We start from the raw sequence: 20,129 nt of genomic DNA, 5'->3' as shown, positions 1-20,129 counted from the left end.
TGGATATGTGCCATTCCTCCCTTTTAAAGTATGCTAAAATATTTAAAATATTGTTTGGGCAACTGGAAATGCACATTTGGATGAATAATGTTGTGTAGAAAAAAATAGCCAAAGAAATAATACATAAAGGGCAAGCAAAGTCTAATGACATTGGAAATGCTGTAAACACACATTCATTAGGGCTGCAAAGCACTCCAGAAACCAGTGGTCTCAAGCATGCAGAAAACTTTATATAGCATTCAATAATTTAAAAATGTCAGCCAGCTGTATATGCTAACTCAGTAACATTATGTTCTGGAGCATAATTTAAAATGCACTATACTTGGCAGTTTCCCTATATTCATGCTTTTTCCCGCTGATCACAGAATTCCTCCTATTCTTGTATAAAACCTGGTATTGAAGAGTAAGTTCCTGGAGTATTATACTGTTCTAGAGGCAAACTGCCTACCCACTACCTTTTTTTGAAAAGAGACCTGAAACTCCAATGACAACACTTTTATAAATAATCAGTCCAGACATTGATTTACTTATAGCAGCAACATTGTTTGGGAATTAACCATACATAATTATCACAAGAGAAAAATGCTGGTATGTTTGTTTTTTCCACCTGCACTCGGTGCTAAAAATCTGGGAGGACAGTCCAATGGGAAGTTCTCCGGAATATGTTCCACTGAAATGAATGGGAAGTATCATTCTTTACCAGCTCCCATTCACTTCAACGGGGCTTGTGCGAAGGCCCATCTTGAAAGATTGTGCTGACAGCCACTGAAATTTCTTGCACAAAACCCAAAAAAGACTCTTTAATCCTTGACTCAATTGTTTGTTGACTTTAGCCAGAAATTATATTTCTGATTACAGTATGTGTTGCTATTGTTTTATGATAATATACATCTCAGACAAAATTCAATAATGGTACATTTTTTTCTTTATGTATGAATCATTCCATAAAATTAGATTTTAAGTAAGCAGCAAGTAATACATTCTCAGAATCTTACTGACATCTTGTATTTTAAAAAAACAAATGCTCACATTTAACTATTTGTTATACTTCAGTTTGTTTCTCTGCTACATAAACCTTTTGCCCCAGTGCAAAAGAAGATACTGTAGTGACAAGGAATTGGCTGTACTCCTAATTAGCTCATGGACATTCTAAGCAAGCAAATGGTATGAAACATATTAAATTCAGTGGGACTAATCACAGAAATATTAGAAAAAAGGGGATGCCAGATGGCATTTTAACATGACATTACTAGAGAGAATACTTCACTCTGAGAATCCATATTTTCATATCCTCAAAAGATTTCACAGAGCAAAGGTTTTTGAAAGCATAAGCATGTTACTCATGATGATATGGGTTCATTGGTCAGCAAAGCACCTTTAAATATGCAGCTGTTTCATATTTTAAATACAAACACAGATTTATACCTTATCCTAAAAGAAGCAAAATGAAGTTTTCCCCTTGTGTATCCATCTTCAACCACTTTTCACACCAATACATCTGGGTTATTATTTGTGTCTTTGCTATGTTTTGACTGTGATAACATTGGGGTGGATCCACATTTAGTCATGCTTAGAGAAGACCCACTGAAATTAATGGGACTTTGTTTAGAGCCACTGAAACCAGTGGAGCTTAAGTTAGGCATGTCTAGGGGTAGAGACACACTTGCGGTTTTTCTGGCTTCAGTGTATCTTTCTGCCTCAGTTTTCTGAATGCAGAGACACACAGAGCTAGTAAAACTCTGCCCCCTTTTACTCCAAAACCTCAGAAGTTGCAGCTTAAGCGCATTTTACCTTGAAGTCAGCTTCATACAGACTTCAAAACTGATTGATCATCAATCCTATTGCCACTCCAGGTCTGTCCAATGAAAACACTTTGCTGTAGGCTCCGACAGATACAGTAATTGGCCCAATTCTTTGCTGTGGGCGGTCCTAATCAGCGGGGTGGAGGAAGGAGATGTGTCCAGCAAGGAGCACAGTCACTTTAAAATGCAGCCAGAGGAAACAGTCTGGCTGCGTTTGAAACAATTAGTGAGTGTGCAGTCTAAATTAAGTCTGGATCCAATCCACTTTGTTGAATTTCTCCAGTAGTTTCAGTTGGATGCAACTCACATTCCAAATAATGAGATCTCATTGTTTCAAAAGCAGAGATCTAATGCAGTAGTATACTTTTGTCTGAAACATCTTGAGCAGCACTATAACAAATTATATTAGTTTTTACAATGGTACTTATTTAGTTCTTTATTTTCATCCCCATACCTTGCAAGTCAAATGTAAAACTTACATTGGGCTAGAATTTACATTTGATTTGAAAATGGTACTCTCCTTTATGTTACATATTAACAATCAAAGTGATAGATTCCAGTTTGAGAAGTTGTTCTTTAGCTTGTAAAAATATCCTTAAATTCTATATATTTATATAATTAAGAATGGTTATAAGGCAAGAGGTTGCACATTCTTTACCCTGATTGTTTTGCTTCTGTGGATTGCAACTTTAATAAAATATTTATCACTGCCATTCAAATGCAAGCATTAGAATAACTACCTGTTGAATCTCCTCCTCCCCTTTGTGCTGTCAGAGTGCACAGAGGATAAACTCCATTGGTCATCCTTGTTTTATATTGATTACACAGGTTGTCCCTTAACACCACAGAGAGTGGCAGGTGAAATCCCCAGAGCTTGATTCCAAGGCAATTGGAATATACTACTGAAATTAATGGTTTAAAGTCCAAGGTTTAGGGTAAACTGTATGAACTTAGATTTTTTTGTTTTGTTTTATTTTAACAATGTACATAGCTGGAACTGCAAAGATCATTCAGAAAAGCAGGATATATCACGAAATATTTAGTAACGTGAAGTCACCAAGATTGACATTCCTTTTCAAGATGTATCATGGATCTTATGTACCACAGCTGATCAGCACCTTAGCTTTAGCCTTAATCCAGTAGACAGCATTTTAAGAAATCCAATGTTACTTTGTATAGAAGTGGGATCTACTTTCAAGTCCAGGCTCATAGTGACCTCTACTGTCTCAGCATTTGGCCTTCCATCTGACTAATGATCAAACCTTTAATTCTGGTTGGTTTATGAGATATAATCTACTTTTTTAAAATTAAAAGGCTTTTATTTAATGAACAGCTGGTTGCCAGAACACTCAACCTACCATTCTTTATTGATGTTTCCTTTAGATTGACAGTACAGTTTGGTAAAAACAGGTCCTAGGTATTTTCCTCTCACATACTCCGAATTTGTGAGACACAGAAAACGATTTTGTGTTAACTAATGAGCACAGCTGTGTGGTCCTGCACACAGCCTTTTGTATGTTTGTGTCTAAAGGTTAGGTGTCAGCTTTTCCATATGTTCCCTCTGGTGGTCGGTAGTACTTTGGGAAAGCCATCAGCTGTATCATGTTGAAAGCATACTTTCTGCATTTGATATTCTTCAGTACATTCTCTATGCGGCATCCTTCTCTGGTGAAAAGGGAGGGAAAAAAGACAACTTCATGAAACAAAGAATAAATAAATATGTTTTATTTGTACATTGCAGAGTTTCAGCAACAACTGAAGTAAAAATAACAAAGATTCTGTTCTACAATATATTTTCCACAAGTGATGATACATCTTACAAAATTAGATCCAAGGCCAGGCTCAATAAAGTTATTGCCCTTAGAAGTAGATTGTGAGGGGATTATATTTATTTGTCACTGTGGTTTGATTAAAGATTCAACATTTTTATGATATATTTTACTCTACCCTTAGAAATATATTTGCTTTTAAAAATTCTTTAATAACCTTTTTCAGATTGGTTTTGCTTTGTTTCTGTTGTACATGTCAAAATTCACATGTAGCCTTAAGTGTGCAGGTTTTAGGAATAAGGCATTTTAATTAAGTCTGGCCCTATAGATTTGTAAAGGAAGCTTCCATCTTTGTCTTATTTTCAATATATTTAGCTTTGCAATGAAGGAAATAGAAAATGGCTTTCCGATAGCCTGATCCAACTCTCTGCTTTACAAAATAAGGATGCTTGTTCACACACAGTACAAAAGTCACAAGAGCCAACATGGTGCATCAAGACGCAAACAAAACTTTGTTTAAAAGAATATAAATGTGTCTTGTAAAGCAAAAGCAACCAAAGCAACATTTACAAACAGGTTAATTTTGTTACCAAACAGAACTTATCAAGTGCCATAGAATGCCTTGACAGGAAAGGGTTAGTTGCAACAAAATAAAAACAAAGAGTGAAGTATCTGCAAAAACAGAAGACCCTACCAGAAAGTAACAATGAAAAGAGCACACTAAAAATAAATCTTTCAAACTGGCCTGTCCAGATAACTCATCTTGGTTTTGTTGCATGAGTACAGATTCATTTCCCCCCCCCACATTTTGACCTAAGGCTGATAATCACCACGGGCAAACATGCGATTGCCTTCATAACATACTTTTAACCACCGCATTTTCATATAAGAAACCATATGTCTGATGTGGTTTTCCCATGTGAAAATTGCAAAGAGCCCATGCTACAGAAAACCGTAATTTCTGGTAAACCTTGGCAAATGTAAAGTATGGGCCCATGAGGTGAAAAGCGATTTCTGCAAATGGGTCCGAAGTAAAAATGAGGCAGTAAAATCTATAAGGGTATGGATTGGCCCTAAATACAAGTTTTATAAAAAGCGGTGGGAGGGGCTTCAAATTTCATGATGAAATCACATCTGATGAAGAAACACTAATAAAATGACCATTCTAAATGAGCAACAAGATTTGATAGGAACAGAAAGCAGATTTCTGGAAATAGAAAGGAAATCTTTTACAGTTCAAGACATTGGCTTCTTAAGGACAAACTTATGGGTCTGAAAATGTAGAAATAATACAGCACAATTTTTAATCTTAAGCTGTTGCTGTTCATAGAAAAAAATGGACAGAAGTGAACTTTACTGATATTTGGCTAATAATAAAGCAAGACTTAAAATGAGCCACACAACCAGCAAATGCGAGCTGACAAGCAGCAAGGCGACAGGATAGAAGTGACGAGAAGTTGGCTTGTTATCAGTTAGACAGCCTGTCTCGGGATCATCCGACTCATTCAGTGCTCCCTGGGTTTGTCTGCTGTTAAACAGGGGAAGTTAGGAACAAATAAGATAGCATTTAATAGGAGAGAAAGGCAACACTTAGGTATTCCAACAACAAAGATAGCCACAGTATTAACAAGTTTATGCTATGTAATTCTAGTTTGGTACTTTGCACACCAAATAAGAAAATATTCCACATATTTAAGGGTATTCTATCTGAATGAAAAAAAGCAATCCTCCAATAGGTAAATAACCCTCATTGATATTTCTTAACACATTAAGGAGACAGCCACGGGTTACAAGCTCTTAATGCAACCTCCACACAAGGGAGTAAAGCAAGCCTGAAATGCCATGAAGTGGAAACAATAGATAAATGCAGAATTCCAAAACATGTGGGGCCGGTGAAAAGCTCGATAGGGCTCTGATGCAATGCAACATGCACAACATCTCCCAGAATTGAAACGGAAGGTGAAGTTTCACTTTTGTGGTGCTTTGTTTGCTCCCTGGAGCTCCATACACCAGCCATAACTTTAGAAGAGCTGCCATTACACAGCTCCTGATAACCTGGATTCACTGGCTTTCCTCTATTTGGCCTTTTCTTTGTCAAGATTACTAGAAATGCCAGCACCTGACATCCTTGGGCTATGGCCCAAGCATTCCAGTAGGGCCCACTGATGATGCATGCCTTGGAACTCCCTTTAAATCCATCCATCTACACACAAACACACACAACCTGGCAATCCAAGCAACTGGGTCTAGTCACCACTTTAATTTCCCACAATGCCACTTGTGTATCATAATTACAGGATATTGTGGGAAATTAAAACAGGTGCTAGAGTCATCCACCTGGAATTGTTTGGAGCATTGCTGCTTCTGCCCACTATCAGATAAGCCCTCCAGTGTCCATTGATGGAGGATTGGCCATTTTGCTCAGGGACTCCTCAAACCTGCAGTCAGGCTTGCATAAGTATTTCAAGCACTTTAGATTGTCTTTAAAAGAAATCAAACAAACGTGATAATGTATTTGCAAGTTCAATAATGAGGTGTAGCTAATTTGTAGGTTTTAAAAAACACACTAATATTGAATCTGTTTATGAAAATCATGTCTGTGTCATCAAGCTATTTGACCATAATTTGGGTTAGCATAAAGAGTTCTAAGAAGTATTTAAGTATTTGCTCAGAAGTATGTTACTTTTAAAAACTGCACATTATCAGACAGATATAGGAAACTGCCTTATACCAGGCCAGTTTATTTCTCAGTCGAGCTATTCTACTCTGTTTTACAATAGGTCTCTGGAGCCTCAGGTTCTTTCTTGTTACTTGCTATCTGATCCTTTTTTTAACTGCAGGGGTCAGGGACTGAGATCAGGGATCTTCTGCCACACCACTGAACTATGTTTCCTCTCCACAGGAAAAGTGCTTGTACATACTTGCCACTGGTGCGTCTGTAATCAAACATGATCCTGAAATGACGTAACTATAAAACACAAGTATAACAGGCCTATACTTGGGGTCATAACTAGGGATGGAAAGCGTTGTCAATTTCGGTTCTCTTAGTTTCTCATTTTTCCAGTCTTAAATTCAGTTCTGTACATTTCTGCAGCAATTTGTGAAATAAAAAAAAATCCTCATGAAAATTCTCCAGCATTTTTGTGCAAATTTCTCTTGATAAACACATTTTTATAGGCAGTTCTGACTAATGACACATTTTTGTGAGCAGTTTCTCATCATATAATGTATTTTGTATGCTATTTTCACTAATATACTTATTCTGATTGACACTTTCCCCTAATATGTGCATTTTAGTAAGCACTGGTGGGTTGGAGAACAGTACTGCAAAATTCTGATAAGTGTGAATTTTGAAAGATGGCTACATTTTGGCTCTCATATTGTTTCAGAAAATGTGAATTTGATCGATTCGGCCTGGAATGCAAACTGAATCAAATTTCTCACCCATCCCTAGTCATAACATGATTCTCTTTTGCTCCAGTTGGATGTATTGCAAAGGATGTATTGCTCTCCTATAAAAGTGATGGACACTCAGGTCTTACAGTGCATTAACTTTGATGCAGAAAAAAACAGAGCTGCCTTGGGTACTTTTTTTTGTGATGGAAGAAATTCTTTTAGAAAGTGTCATGATCTTTCCTTGCAAAAGGTAGCACAGAAGTATCTTCCATAGGCCTCAGTAGTGTCCTGTTTCTTTCTTTTCTCACCTTGTCACTCACAAGTAGGCATTGTAGCTGGACATTATGGTTTGGATCATTACAGAGCTCTGCAGTCACCTTATAACTCCACCCAGCTCTCCTTTTCCATACTGTTGAACTGACTCAGGCTCTAAATCTCAACAGTTCAGAGAGGGAGGAATAAGAGAGAGATGCCCACAAACCTCCAATTTCCTGTCATGTCCCATAGTGCTGCCTCTGTTCAGGAACAAACAGAGCTTTCTTGAGCCTTATGCAGATCTCAGCTTGTGCAGAAAGAACTCATACCATGGCAACCTTCACTGGAGAATCAATACCACTGATTTTTGCATGCTACTCATCAAAGGAAGGTCTTACTGACCAAATGAACATGGCAACTGCTGTGTGTGTTTGTACCCACATGTGTGTCATTTGTCCGACCCACTTCCCAATTTAGATTGTGGGAAAGGAGATGAGAGAATGAAGGTTTATAAACAGGGTCCCAGTCTAGGGTATCTTGTTACTTTATTTATCTTGCCTCCATTATCATTCCCTTTGCTTTTACTTTCCTATTACTCAGTGGTGACAGGATTAGAGCAAAAAAGGGTTCACTGAGAAACAAAAGGAAAGTTTCTATGCTCAGGCAAAACCCAAGATATGCAGAGGTACAAAATGTTTTTGAAACAAAAACAGGAGTGGGGGAGAAGCAATCCTCCAACCCCAGCATTCTCAATGACCTTCAGGAGCTGTGGGATGTTGAGTATCAGTTAGAAAAGACAAATTGAAAACCAGGGTAGGGGAGTTAATTGGCCTGCCTGAGCCGCTTCCAGCTGATAATATTGTGGAGGAGTGCATGGCTAGCTGGCTGAAACCTCAAACAGGAGTACTCCTGTTAGGGGGTAAGAAAACCCTGCAACATTTATATTGATGGTCCCACTTGTATTTTCTAACGCACTGCATATAGTGTGATTAAGGAAATAATTATTTTTATTAAGTTGTAATGCAGATAACTGCTTGCTTATTTTTTTAATGAAAGGCAGGCCATCCCACTTATACTCACATTAAATTAGGTCAGCCTTTCCCAACCTAGTGACTTCCAGATATTTTGGACTACAACTCTCATTGGCCCCAGCCAACACAATGGCTAAATTATGTAATATTTCTGCAGATCATATTTATAATGTTATCAGTCTTGACTTAACAGCATGAATCTGGAACGCCTGGTGAACATTCTCCTGTACCACTAAATGAATGTACTACAGTTTTCAGTGATGGTAGGATTTATTCATGATCACAGCAATTAATCTCCACACAATACTGCGTTTTGCAAGATGTGCTGCCAAATAAATGGCATTGAATATGTTAGTCAAGCAACCTGGTTGATGAAGAGTATAACAAGATGAACAAAACAAAGTGCTCATGGCAAATGCTGAAGGGTTAACAGTCAACTGAAAGTTTAAGGATGTTATGCAATTGTAAATTCAGTTCTTGAGAGACATATCTCACTGTTTGGACAATCTGAGGAGTTACAATGTCAACAAATTATTCTTGTTGACTTAGATCATCAAAGTGAAATGCTTTCTACATTACTGGCAATATATTATGAAACCTTCCAATTTCTTTGGCCCTCTTCTAAATTCCTTCATTGGTTCCATATTTCTTATATGAGCTAGTGATCCATCAGGTTGACTGGCAGAGTGGAGATATGAGTATGCATTACGGGGGTGGGAGTGGGGGAAGCAAGCTTTCTAGGTCTTTTCCTTCCTCACCAAACTCCTAGAGGCCTGAAGGGGAAAGAAGCAAAGTAACAGTAAGATGACTCGAGTTTCAGCCAATGAGAAAAGGGGATTGGAGAAAAAAAACCTCACATCGTTTCCAAGTACTGCAGGTATTTTGGGTTGTTGCCAGAAAGCAGATGAGAAGTGCCATGCAGACATGAAGGCTGAGGACTAGGAAGCAGAGCGGAAAATGGCCTGCACATAGGATAACATACAAAGGAGTGAACTGAAGTAACAAATGATGGGGAAGAAGCTCCTGAAGAGACAGAGTGACAGAGTAAGCATTAGGTTGAGAAAAAGAGGCCAGAAGAGACAAGAAAAGTTTGCAATTGGTGATAACATGAGTAAGAACTGAAGATGGATAGGAAGTGGAATAGTTGGTGGGAAGAGGGTGGGTCTAGATTTCTCATTTTAATTTATTAATATTATTGTTGTTGTTGTTTATTTCTATCCTGCTTTTTGCCCAAAAGGCCCTCAAGGCAGCTTCCAAAAAATAAACACAAATAATTTGGGCCAAAACAAATTTGGCTGACTCTCTGGTAACATTAAATTGGAGGATTGTCAAACATATAAGCACTAAGTAAACAATGTAAATACAATAAGCTGATGCCACAATATATGACTGGATGGATGGGTTGTGGCCCATTCTGGATGGGGCTACACTCCCTCTAGGGGAGCAGGAACATAGCTTGGGGGTACTCCTGGATCCATTACTGTCATTTGAAGCTCAAGTGGCCTCAGTGGCCCAGAGTGCCTTCCATCAGCTTCAACTGGTGGCCCCCATCTGGGCAGGGACAGCCTAACGTCTGTGGTCTATGCTCTGTTAACCTCTAGGTTAGACTACTGCAATGTGTTATATGTGGGGCTGCCTTTGAAGATAGCCTGGAACCTGCAGCTAGTGCAGAATTCAGTGGCCAGATTGCTGACGGAGTAAATTGGTCCGCACATATAACACCAATTCTGGCATGGCTGTACTGGCTACCGATTAATTTCCAGGCTCAATTCAAAGTGCTGGTTTTGATCCATAAAGCCTTTTGCAGGTCAGGGCTCCAATATCTCAAGGACCACCTTTCCCCATATGAACCAACCTGGACCCTGCTTTCATCATCAGAGGCCCTTCTTTGTGTGCCCCCTCCATGGAGGCTCAGAGAGTGGCAACATGAGAATGTTGGAAGTGGGGCAAGAGCAACTCCTGTTTTGTTCTTTTGTTTATGTTCCAGAAGGGAGATAGAGTTAGGGTCCTCCAGATGGATAGGCTTGTTTACCTTTACCTGTGATGCTCTGACTGACTTCCTTCTGTCGCTAGACTGTTACGTCTTTAGGGAAGCTTACCTGCCCCTCCTCCTTCTGCCTTTTCCACTCCTTTCCTTCTCCAACTGTCTGTCAGAGAGGAGACATCCCTTTATCTCTGCTCTCTCCAAGCCATGGGGCTAACTCCTACACCTGGGTGTTATGCCTCCAACTTAGTTAGTTAGTTAGAACTAGGTATGCCTTTCTATCTACTATGTATTTCTATAAATAAAGTAGCTTTTCTTATTTTACTAAGTCTCCAGTCTCAGTGATGCTGATGCAGGGTAATAGCCTGCTTTCTTAGGTAAACGCACGCACACGCTGGCACACTCGCATTTCAACATCTGCTGTTACTCTGCTGCTGTGGTGTTGCCTAAAACAAAATTAAGCACACAAATTACACACAGCCAACAGAGAACGGACCTTTTTAGTGGTGCTCCCCCAGCTGTAGAGTGCTCTCTACAGGGAGGCACTCCTGACACTTTCTTTATCCATCTTTAGGCACCGGGCAAAGACCTTCCTTTTCAAGCAGGGCTTTGATGTGGACCGTTTTAGTTATTCCTTTTGATTTGGGTTTTAAGTTTTTATATTGTACATTTTTAAATTTGCTGTAAGTTGCCTAGAGACCGTTGATTATGACGCAATGAACAAATTAAATTAACAACAACAGTAATAATTCACCATTTATAAACTGACATAATCAATGTTACCATCTGAGTTAAAATCACATATCCTTATAATTATGTTATGTTTCTCCTGGAATGAAATACTGTGTGGGGTGTGTGTGACAGATAAAATATGTGTATGAGTGCGTGTACAGTTCCTGTAGGAATCAGTAACACTTAATATGAATATAACTGTGAACATGAGTGAAATCTTCAGTTCACTTAGGGTAACATATCTGTCACAGTATTTTGCACATCACAGCAGCTAGGCCTTGTCTTGACAGAAGAGACAAATCACCCAGAACCCACCTAGATATATTGTACATGATAAGATCAAATGAATGAGGCCTTTACTGTCGACTGTAGTGCTTTGTCATTGCCATATGCGTGGCTGTTTTTCATACCAGGTAGAACAGTGTGCTAAATATATTCTAACTAAGCTTTGGAAAGTGCAATTTTATTTCATTTTATCAATTCCCTAACTTTAATAGTTTAACAATACATTGGCACAATGGATGCCCTTGATGGATAGAAGGGCAGGGTATATATTTTATTGAATGCATATATACAAGTGATCTAAGTTCTTTCATTTACACTTTAAACCATTGGAAATTAAGTTAGCAAAAGGTGAATACTGCTATTTATTATATAAATGGTAGACAAACGCTATTAAAATAGGGACCAAGTTCAAAGTGATGCAACGGATGAGATGGAATAGCAGAAGCCCCTTGTACAAATAAATATTTCTGATGGAACACTAATCTGACATTAATTTATAAATCTTTATAACTCTTCAGATATGACAGAAAATTATGAACATAATTCCTGACGCAAAACCAGGGGTACTTGGGCAGAAATTCTGCAGTGTATTTAGAAATTCAGCTCTTTTAAGATTTTACTGCTTAACAGTTGTCATGGTTATTAATAGAAAAATTGTTGTCAGTTATTTTGTTTGAAGCAGAAATAACTTGCCAGGTTCCAAGGGACAGGACAGCAATCAATTAAGACAATGCTTTTCAATACAGTGAGAATTCAAAATGCTGACACCAAATTCTAGTCCATTTGTACTGCAATGCGAACTGCTTATCAAGTGAAATGGAAATGGGCTGCCTTCAAGTTGATTCTGACTTATGGTGACCCTATGAATAGGGTTTTCATGGTAAGCGGTATTCACAGGTGGTTTTACCATTGTCTTCCTCTGAGGGTGAGAGGCAGTGACTGGCCCAAGGTCACCCAGTGAGCTTCGTGGCTGTGTGGGGATTCGAACTCTGGTCTCCCAGGTCATAGTCCAACACCTTAACCACTACACCACACTGTCTCTCACATATCAAGTAGGAAGCTGATATCCCGTGGCCATTACAATTCATGCTACCTGGTGTGGCTCCAATAGCCTGGTTTGGATACAAAGCTAAACCATACCTTTGTGTAGCATGTACAAGTCTTTCCCCTCTCCACTCTCCTTGTCCACTGCACTCATTAGGAAAATGGAAGTAATTAGTTCCATCTTCTGTGAGCTGCAGTTTGTTATATCAAAACTGGGAGTGGCGAATAGTTTTGACTATGGTTTATTCAAACAAGCCAGGATCATAAACCACGGTTTGATGAACAAACCATAGTTAAACATAATCACAGTTTATCCTGGTTTGGATATAATGAATGTGTTTCTAACACTAAACTGGGTGCGGGGAATCTGTGGCCTTCCAGTTATTGCTGTACTATAGCTCCTATAATCTCTTACGATTGGGCTTGCTGGCTGCTGTTGATGGGAATTAGAGTAGAAAACATTAGGAGAGTCACAGTTCCTCATTCCTGCACTAAACCGTGGTTTAACATTACACAAGGATAAGCTTGTGTGAGCCTTGGACTCTCCTTCCCTCTCTGGCATGGTTGTTATTATATCCTGCCCTTCCTCCCAATAGGAGCCCAGGGCCACAGAGAAGTTGCAACTCCTGGTTGCAAGGGTTTGGAAATGTTCACTTTTATTTTGAACTAACTGCAGCATATCATTATGTCCAGACCTCGATAAACTATGGTTAGTCTTAACTAAAACAAGCCAAATTCAAACAGTGGTTTATGAAGCTGGCTTGCTTTAGTAAACCATATTTAAGATTCACCAACATGTAATGATAAACAGTGGTTAACAAAAATGGAAGTGAAAGCTTTGGATCTTCCCTTGAAGTCACAGTAGAAGATGACTAAGCAGAGGGTGCTCAACTTTGAGGCTCATCCCTGGAACGCTAAACCATGGTTTGTCATTACATGCTAGCAAGTCACTGACAAACTGTACTTAACTGGAAGTAAATGCATCTGATCTCCTCCTTATGGCTGTGCAAGAGGAGGAGAGGGGAGGGTAAAGTGTACAGCCTAAGGCTCAGTCATGCAGTACTAAATCATAGGAGGCAAAGTTGAAAAACAAACACACACCACTGGTTTAAAGTAGACTGTGTGTTCCTTCCCTTGGATTTACTATCAGTGATTGCCTGATCAGGAAGCAACCAGTTACTGCTCACACAAACAGTTTTATTCCCTAAATTCCCAGAAGGACTTGCTCTGCTTCTTACATTTTCCTTTAATCTGCTTGTTTTGAGACTAAAAAAAGAAGTGGACAGAGCCAGAAAAGCAACAGGCTTTATATCACTGCTGGTCCACATGTTCTGCACACCACATAGAGAGTATTCACAGCAGCCGGTGTAGGTGGCTGTAATATGTAGGCTGGTTTGCCACATAGACTGGCCTTATTACTTGGAGACTGTTATGTCTCCACCCGTTGGTGCGTATGGTGAAGGTAAACATGTGATAATTGCTATGCAGTTCCTTTTCCTGGGGTTAAGTTAACAACAACAAACTTTGAGAACAAACTAGTAGTTATGTTTGAATTTGAACCTCAGTTTGTTTTATGAGAATGTGCCATGGCAAACCTCAGTCACATACAGTCTCTCCTTCACATGATCCTTGAGTTGATATCTTGGTTTGTTAACTATGGTTTCAACAAAATGGGAAATGGCTGAGAAACAAAGAATGAAAACTTCACATTTCTTTTTCCCACACATGAAGGAGGGTGTATCTAAATTAATCCATTATCTGTTGTTTCCTGCAGTTGCTTGCATGGGTTTGAATAGTGACAGCGATTTTAAAGCAGTAAAACGCAGACAGGAAAAAAACACAACATTTTTCATTAAAATGGCCGGTTTCAAGTGATAGCAACCTAGAACATATGGGTTGTATTCAACTAAGTCCTACTTAGAACAGACCTATTTAAAGGAATGAACCAAAGTTAGTCATGTCTATTAACTTCAATAGGTCTACTCTGAGTAAGACTAGCGCTGAATCCACCCTATGTGTTTTAACTGTTGAAATGGAAATAGGTCACTGTAAAAGGCATCAGCAATACTTCAGGCAATCACTTTCTCCTTTAAGTAGCATCAGTTCAGTGGAAGTTATGTAAGCAAATGCTTAACTCTCACACTGAAGTAAATGGAGCTTAAATTTGACTGAATTATGCCTATTGATAGTGCCAGAGAATAAAGTCAGCAACAGAAGATAAAATTAAGATGCATGACCATTAAATACAGAAAAATACAAATTGACGATTCTTGGTTTAGGTGCCCAGATGCCAGTTATGTGACAAACTGTTCTTTGTTTTTCTTTTCCCATCTTATTTATTTTATTTATTTATTTATTAGATTTATTAGACGCCCATCTAGCAGGATGACCCACCACTCTGGGTGACGTACAGTAAGAAAACATATAGTACACTCAATATAAAAGCATATACAGAAAGGTTAAAATCACAACTAATAACTGCCAAACCTGATAAAACCTAGCCCACCTTAACAGCCTGATTGAAGAGCCAGGTCTTCAGAGCCCAGCAGAAGCACATCAAAGAGGGGGCCTGGCGAAGGTCAATTGGTGAAGAATTCCATAAGGTGGGGGCCACAACTGAAAAGCCTCTAGCCCTAGTCCTCACCAGTCTAGCTGCTTTAACTGGTAGGATATCAAGTAGGCCTTTCATGGTCAATCTTGTTAAACGCCCCCCCTGGTGATATTGAAGGTGTTCTTTTAGGTAGACTAGGCCAGCATCATATAGGGTCTTAAAAGTTAAAGTCAGTACCTTGAATTTGGCCCAGGCAACCACTGGCAACCAGTGGAGCTCCCTGAGGACTGGAGTGATATGATCTCGGCGGCGGCTGCCTTTGATCAGGCGAGCCGCCGCATTCTGCACCAGTTGCAACTTCCGGACCGTTTTCAAGGGTAGACCCACATATAGTGCATTACAATAGTCTTCCTTGCTAACAATGACATGAGCCACCAAAATAATACCAGTGACTGAAGCAAGCCCCAAGGTGAATTGTCAGATTCTCCTTTTCTTTATACAGGTTTGAAGGCAAACAATAGGGTCGAATTGTTTGGTAAGGAAAGTCCCAGGAGCTAAAAGTGTTTCAAGTTGGCATTGGGATAAAGATTTTTGAGGAATGTATTACTAGAAGTGGAAAAAGAAAATTGACATGCCTGCCCCCTTCAATTCATCTGCTACTAAAAGCAATGCTTGACTGCACAATTATTGGGAGCTGGTCCCAGTGCCTACAAGGATGAAAGTGTTTCTCCAAATAGCAAGCCTGGTGTTTAAAAATGTTTTGAACTTTTGATCAATGTATCTGAACGACTATCTAGTTGTTTTCTTCCTGTCTGTGGTCATTATCATCATTGCACCCATTTGTGTGGCCTCTTCAACAATCCTTAGAATTGTTCACTGACTTTAAGAACTTGCTTTCAGACAGAGCATCTCCTGCCTTCATTCTCTGGAGTACAAAGTTACTAGCTTTGCTTTCAGAATCAAAAGCATACAGGCTTCTCATCATCAGCTTGAACATGGCCACTGCTAAGCTTGACTGGGCTCTTGGGCACGGAGGTCACCTGGGCCTCTAGTGACAAAGATGGATCCAGGAGCACCGTCAGACTACGGACCTGCTCTTTCAGAGGGAGTATGACCCCATCCAAAGCAGACAACTGACCAATTATCCAAACTCGGGAACCACCAACCCACAGTGTCTCCGTCTTGCTAGGATTCAGGCAGAGCTTGGAAAAGTTACTTTTTTGAACTACAACTCCCATCAGCCCAATCCAGTAGCCATGCTGGCTGGGGCTGATGGGAGTTGTAGTTCAAAAAAGTAACTTTTCCAAGCTCTGGATTCAGGCTCAGTTTATTGGCCCTCATCCAGCCCACCACCGAGTCAAGGCAGCGGCCCAGGGCTTGCACAGCCTCTCCCAATTCAGATGTTACTGAGAAATAGAGCTGGGTATCATCAGCATACTACTGACACCTCACCCCAAGGCTCCTGATGACCACTCCCAAGGGATTCATATAGATGTTAAACAGCATAGGGGACAAGATAGTACCCTGTGGCACCCCACAGCACAACTGCCAGGGGGCCGAAAGACAGTCACCCAATGCTATTCTCTGAGAGTGACCCTGAAGATAGGATCGGAACCACTGTAAAACAGTGCCTCTGTCAAGCTCCCTCCCATGGTCACCACCTTGTCACGGTTCCACCTCAGGGTCCTGGTCTCTTAACAGTTCTCTCACCAGCTCTAGCAAAGATCTCTCAAGATCCCCCTGCTAGGCAGCACCACCAGACACTCCCTGTAAACAATACTGCCTTGAGACTTTACCTTTGTCTCCTCCAGGCTTATTGCTACGTTGTGTCTGGGTGCACTTACAGGCCTCAACCCCCCTGTATCTTTGTGCCCATAAAGATTACAGCCCTGGGTTGCTCTGGATACCTGATGATGTTACACTATCTCTTCACCGCTGCCACCATTGATACTGTTTCCCAACCTTGGTATATGCCCTGCCTACCCTTCTGGTATGTGAAAGCCCAGCCAAGATTCAGGAGTTTGGGTAAACCAAGAAATATTTATTTATATACACGGAATAACAAGATTACTTAAAAGTTTAGTCAACAAGCGTGTGGTTTCATAAGATGCGTTACTTTTTATGTTTCTTAGTCTTCAATATCCTGCCTCACTATCTGCCTAATCTAATCCACCCAACAACCCTCTCCAAAACCAAACAACCCTCCAGAACCCTCAGAACGAACCAACTGCCCTCCAGAACCCCCAGAATGAACCAACCAAACCTCAACTGTCATCCTCTCATTTATACCTTCAGACACTCAAACACTCAGCCAATCATCATGCAACATTCTTCAACATTCCAACCCATGTACTCCCCCCTCTCACTCAGTCTACTTACCACATATACTCTAATAAACCTGCACTTACCATATTTACAGTATTATATATACAGGGACATCACAACCTCTAATACCCATCTCACCAAGTCAGCCCAGAAGGATACCATGGTTAATGGTATCAAAAGCCACTGAGAGATCAAGTAAGAATAACAGGGTTGCACTCCCCCTGTCCTTCTCCCGATAAAGGTCATCCATCAGGACAACCAAGGCTGATTCAGTCCCATAGACAGGCCTGAACTCAGACTGGGATGGGTCAAGATAATCTGTTTCATCCAACAGTACTTGCAACTGCTGCGCCACAGCCCTCTTAATCACCTTCCCTAAGAAGGGGGTATTTGCAAACGGTAAGTAGTTGTCACAAACCAATGGATCCAGGGTGGGCTTTTTCAGGAGTGGTCGGATCACCGCCTCTTTCATGGTGGCTGGAACCATTCCCTCCAGCAATGATGCATTGACCACACCCTGGATCCACTCGGTCAAACCACCTCGGCAAGCTTTAATAAGACAAGAAGGGCAAGGGTCAAGAGGACATGTTGCTGGCCGCATCATTGCAAGCACCTTGCCTACGTCATCAGGCTGCATCAATTGAAACCATTCCCAAGAAATTGCAACAGACGTTGCACTGGACACCTCATTGGGGACTACAGTAGACGTGGATGGGACATCAAGACTGCTATGGAGGTGAGCAACTTTACCCTCAAAGTGCCTTGCAAACAATTCACAGTGGCCCTCCAAAGGGTTTAATACTCCATTTCCTGGAGCTGATGTCAACAGACTCCTGACAATATGGAAAAGCTCCACTGGACGGCAACTTGAGGATGCGATGGAGGCAAAGAAGTGGGCCTTCTTTGCCTCCCTCACCGCCACACAGTAGGCACAGTTATGATGTTTTACTCGTGCCCGATCAGCCTCACAGCATGTCTTTCGCCACTTGCGCTCTGTAATGAGGAAGCAAAATATTGAGGATTTTTAATCTTTGATTCATCCAAACCAGAGTTTGGAAAGGCCTGCAACAGCAAAGATTCCTGGGAAACAGCCCCTCTGTGACCTTTGAGTACATATCTTGCAATACCTGAAGGTATAGACTTCCTGACTCCTATTGAAATCCGGGGAATGTCATCCAGTAAGAATAGGCACTCCTTTTTGTTATAGTAGTCTAAGACTTAGGAGAAGACAGGATAAACTCCTGTCAAACAAAGAAACTGATCTACACAAGGATTATGATAATCTTAACCTTGAGGAATCATCAGGAATCTACAGCAGGGAGATCACACCTATTATATGGGAACTAATCAGGAAATGAGTGGGTTCACACCTTCCTGATCACATTTACAATGAGGTCAGTTTAGTTAGAAAAAGGTATAAAACATGAGGGGTTGGGAGGGGTCAGGAGTGCCTCTTCTGGAGGGCTCCAGCTGCTGCTTCACTTACCAACGCACTGTAGCATCTTTGGGACAAATTGCAGAGCTTCAGAGCTAAGGATTGGGTGAGATCTTTCAAATCTAGCGCTGGTTACACAAGGGCAGAGCTTTTGGCTCATTTGGCTAGATACGAAAGGTCTCTCTCAGTTTTAGGCTTGCAGCAAATCTCCAGGAAAGGTATATACAACTTCTGAGCCTTTTTCTTTCCTTTTTTCCCCTTTCCTGTATGGGTGAGTTTAATGTGAAGGTGATCATAGGGTTAGTCTCTTTGCTTGAGTCTATCCAGTGTTGCTGAATGAATGAATCATAGTTAGAAAGCTACTCATTGTTAACTGCAATTGTAAACTACAATATTTTTCCTTGTTTCTTCTCTTAATAAAACCCCTCTTTATTTTACTTTCAGTGTATGTGTTATTGGGTTAAGGGTAAAATTATACATGCTCTGGGGGGTGACGTGCGGGTAACTCCAGCAAAAGATCCGGCTGCTCTCTTTTGGGGAACTTGGATTTCTAGTGAGCTATGCTTATGAGGAAGTTCAAGGTCCCTTCGTAACAGCTCTAGCCGTCATCCAACCTGTTTCATTTCCCATAGCTCACTGGTGTACCAAAGTGCAAACAGGGCTCCACAATGCCAGAGAGGGCACTCGGGGGCAACCATGTCAAGAGCCTGATGCATCTTGCTGTTCCACAGCATGAGAAGGACTTCAACAGGGTCACCTGCTCCATCTACTGGGAACTCCCCCAGGGCATTCAGGAATCCTGTGGATTCCATTAGGCTCCGGGGGTGGCCCATCTTAATCTGTCCATCACCCCTGCACAGAAGAATCAGAGCCATAAGTCTAAACTTTATCAGGAAGTGATTTTCCCAAACACCCCTCCAATTTCAATGTACCACCATTTAATGTACCTATCTTGGTGTTTAAAATGTTTGTACCATCTCTATGCTGACCCAATCATAAGCTCTCCCTGAGCCTGAGCATCTACCCTAGAGCTCCCAACTTCCCATCTAAGTCCTCTTGCACTTCTCCTAAATTTTTCCTCATGCCAAAGCTAAACATCCTAAATATCGGTCATCCCACTCTCCTGCACTGCTGATGAAGGTCACCACCAAACATCCTAAACTTTTCCCCTTCACATACTCCTTGACATCTGCCACCTTAATTTAAATGGCATAGATGAGGAACAGCTTGATTTTGAGGCATTCAGGAGTGGGCACTGCTAGCTCAGGCCTTTGTTAATTTGCATGGGGAGTAGATTGTGAGGGCCACAATGGGAACCCCCTGTGTCCTGATAAAGCCTCTGGACTCTGTTTAACAACCTTGTTGCAAATAGTCTAGCTGTTTGCATTATACAAAAAATTCTATTGTACGCCTCAAGAAGAAAGTCAGTAGCATCAAAAACCTTTCCCATATTTGCCTCAAAGGGAGAGGGAAGTTCCCAAGAGGCTTTATTTGAGAAGATGTTGATAGACAACCCTGGG

At 40.6% G+C, this 20,129-nt stretch overlaps 1 protein-coding gene across 13 annotated transcripts in view; it reads right to left on the bottom strand.

Moving 5' to 3' along the window:
- Window positions 1-2,247: 2,247 nt before the first annotated feature.
- INPP4B (inositol polyphosphate-4-phosphatase type II B) overlaps window positions 2,248-20,129 on the bottom strand; it is a 444,727-nt gene continuing 426,845 nt past the window's right edge. For 9 of the 13 annotated variants that reach the window (XM_061584844.1, XM_061584847.1, XM_061584848.1 and 6 more), the window contains one exon: window positions 3,605-5,099. In XM_061584844.1, coding sequence (XP_061440828.1) covers window positions 4,925-5,099 — 175 coding nt within the window. In that variant the 3' untranslated portion in view covers window positions 3,605-4,924. Of the gene's footprint in view, window positions 3,468-3,604; window positions 5,100-20,129 lie in introns of those variants that run through there. The other 4 variants (XM_061584849.1, XM_061584846.1, XM_061584857.1 and 1 more) reach the window with 4 other exon arrangements.

Source organism: Rhineura floridana, chromosome 9 (genome assembly GCF_030035675.1).
Source record: "Rhineura floridana isolate rRhiFlo1 chromosome 9, rRhiFlo1.hap2, whole genome shotgun sequence".
NCBI classification, from domain to species: Eukaryota; Metazoa; Chordata; class Lepidosauria; order Squamata; family Rhineuridae; genus Rhineura; species Rhineura floridana.
This window is presented reverse-complemented; position numbering and strand designations above follow the sequence as displayed.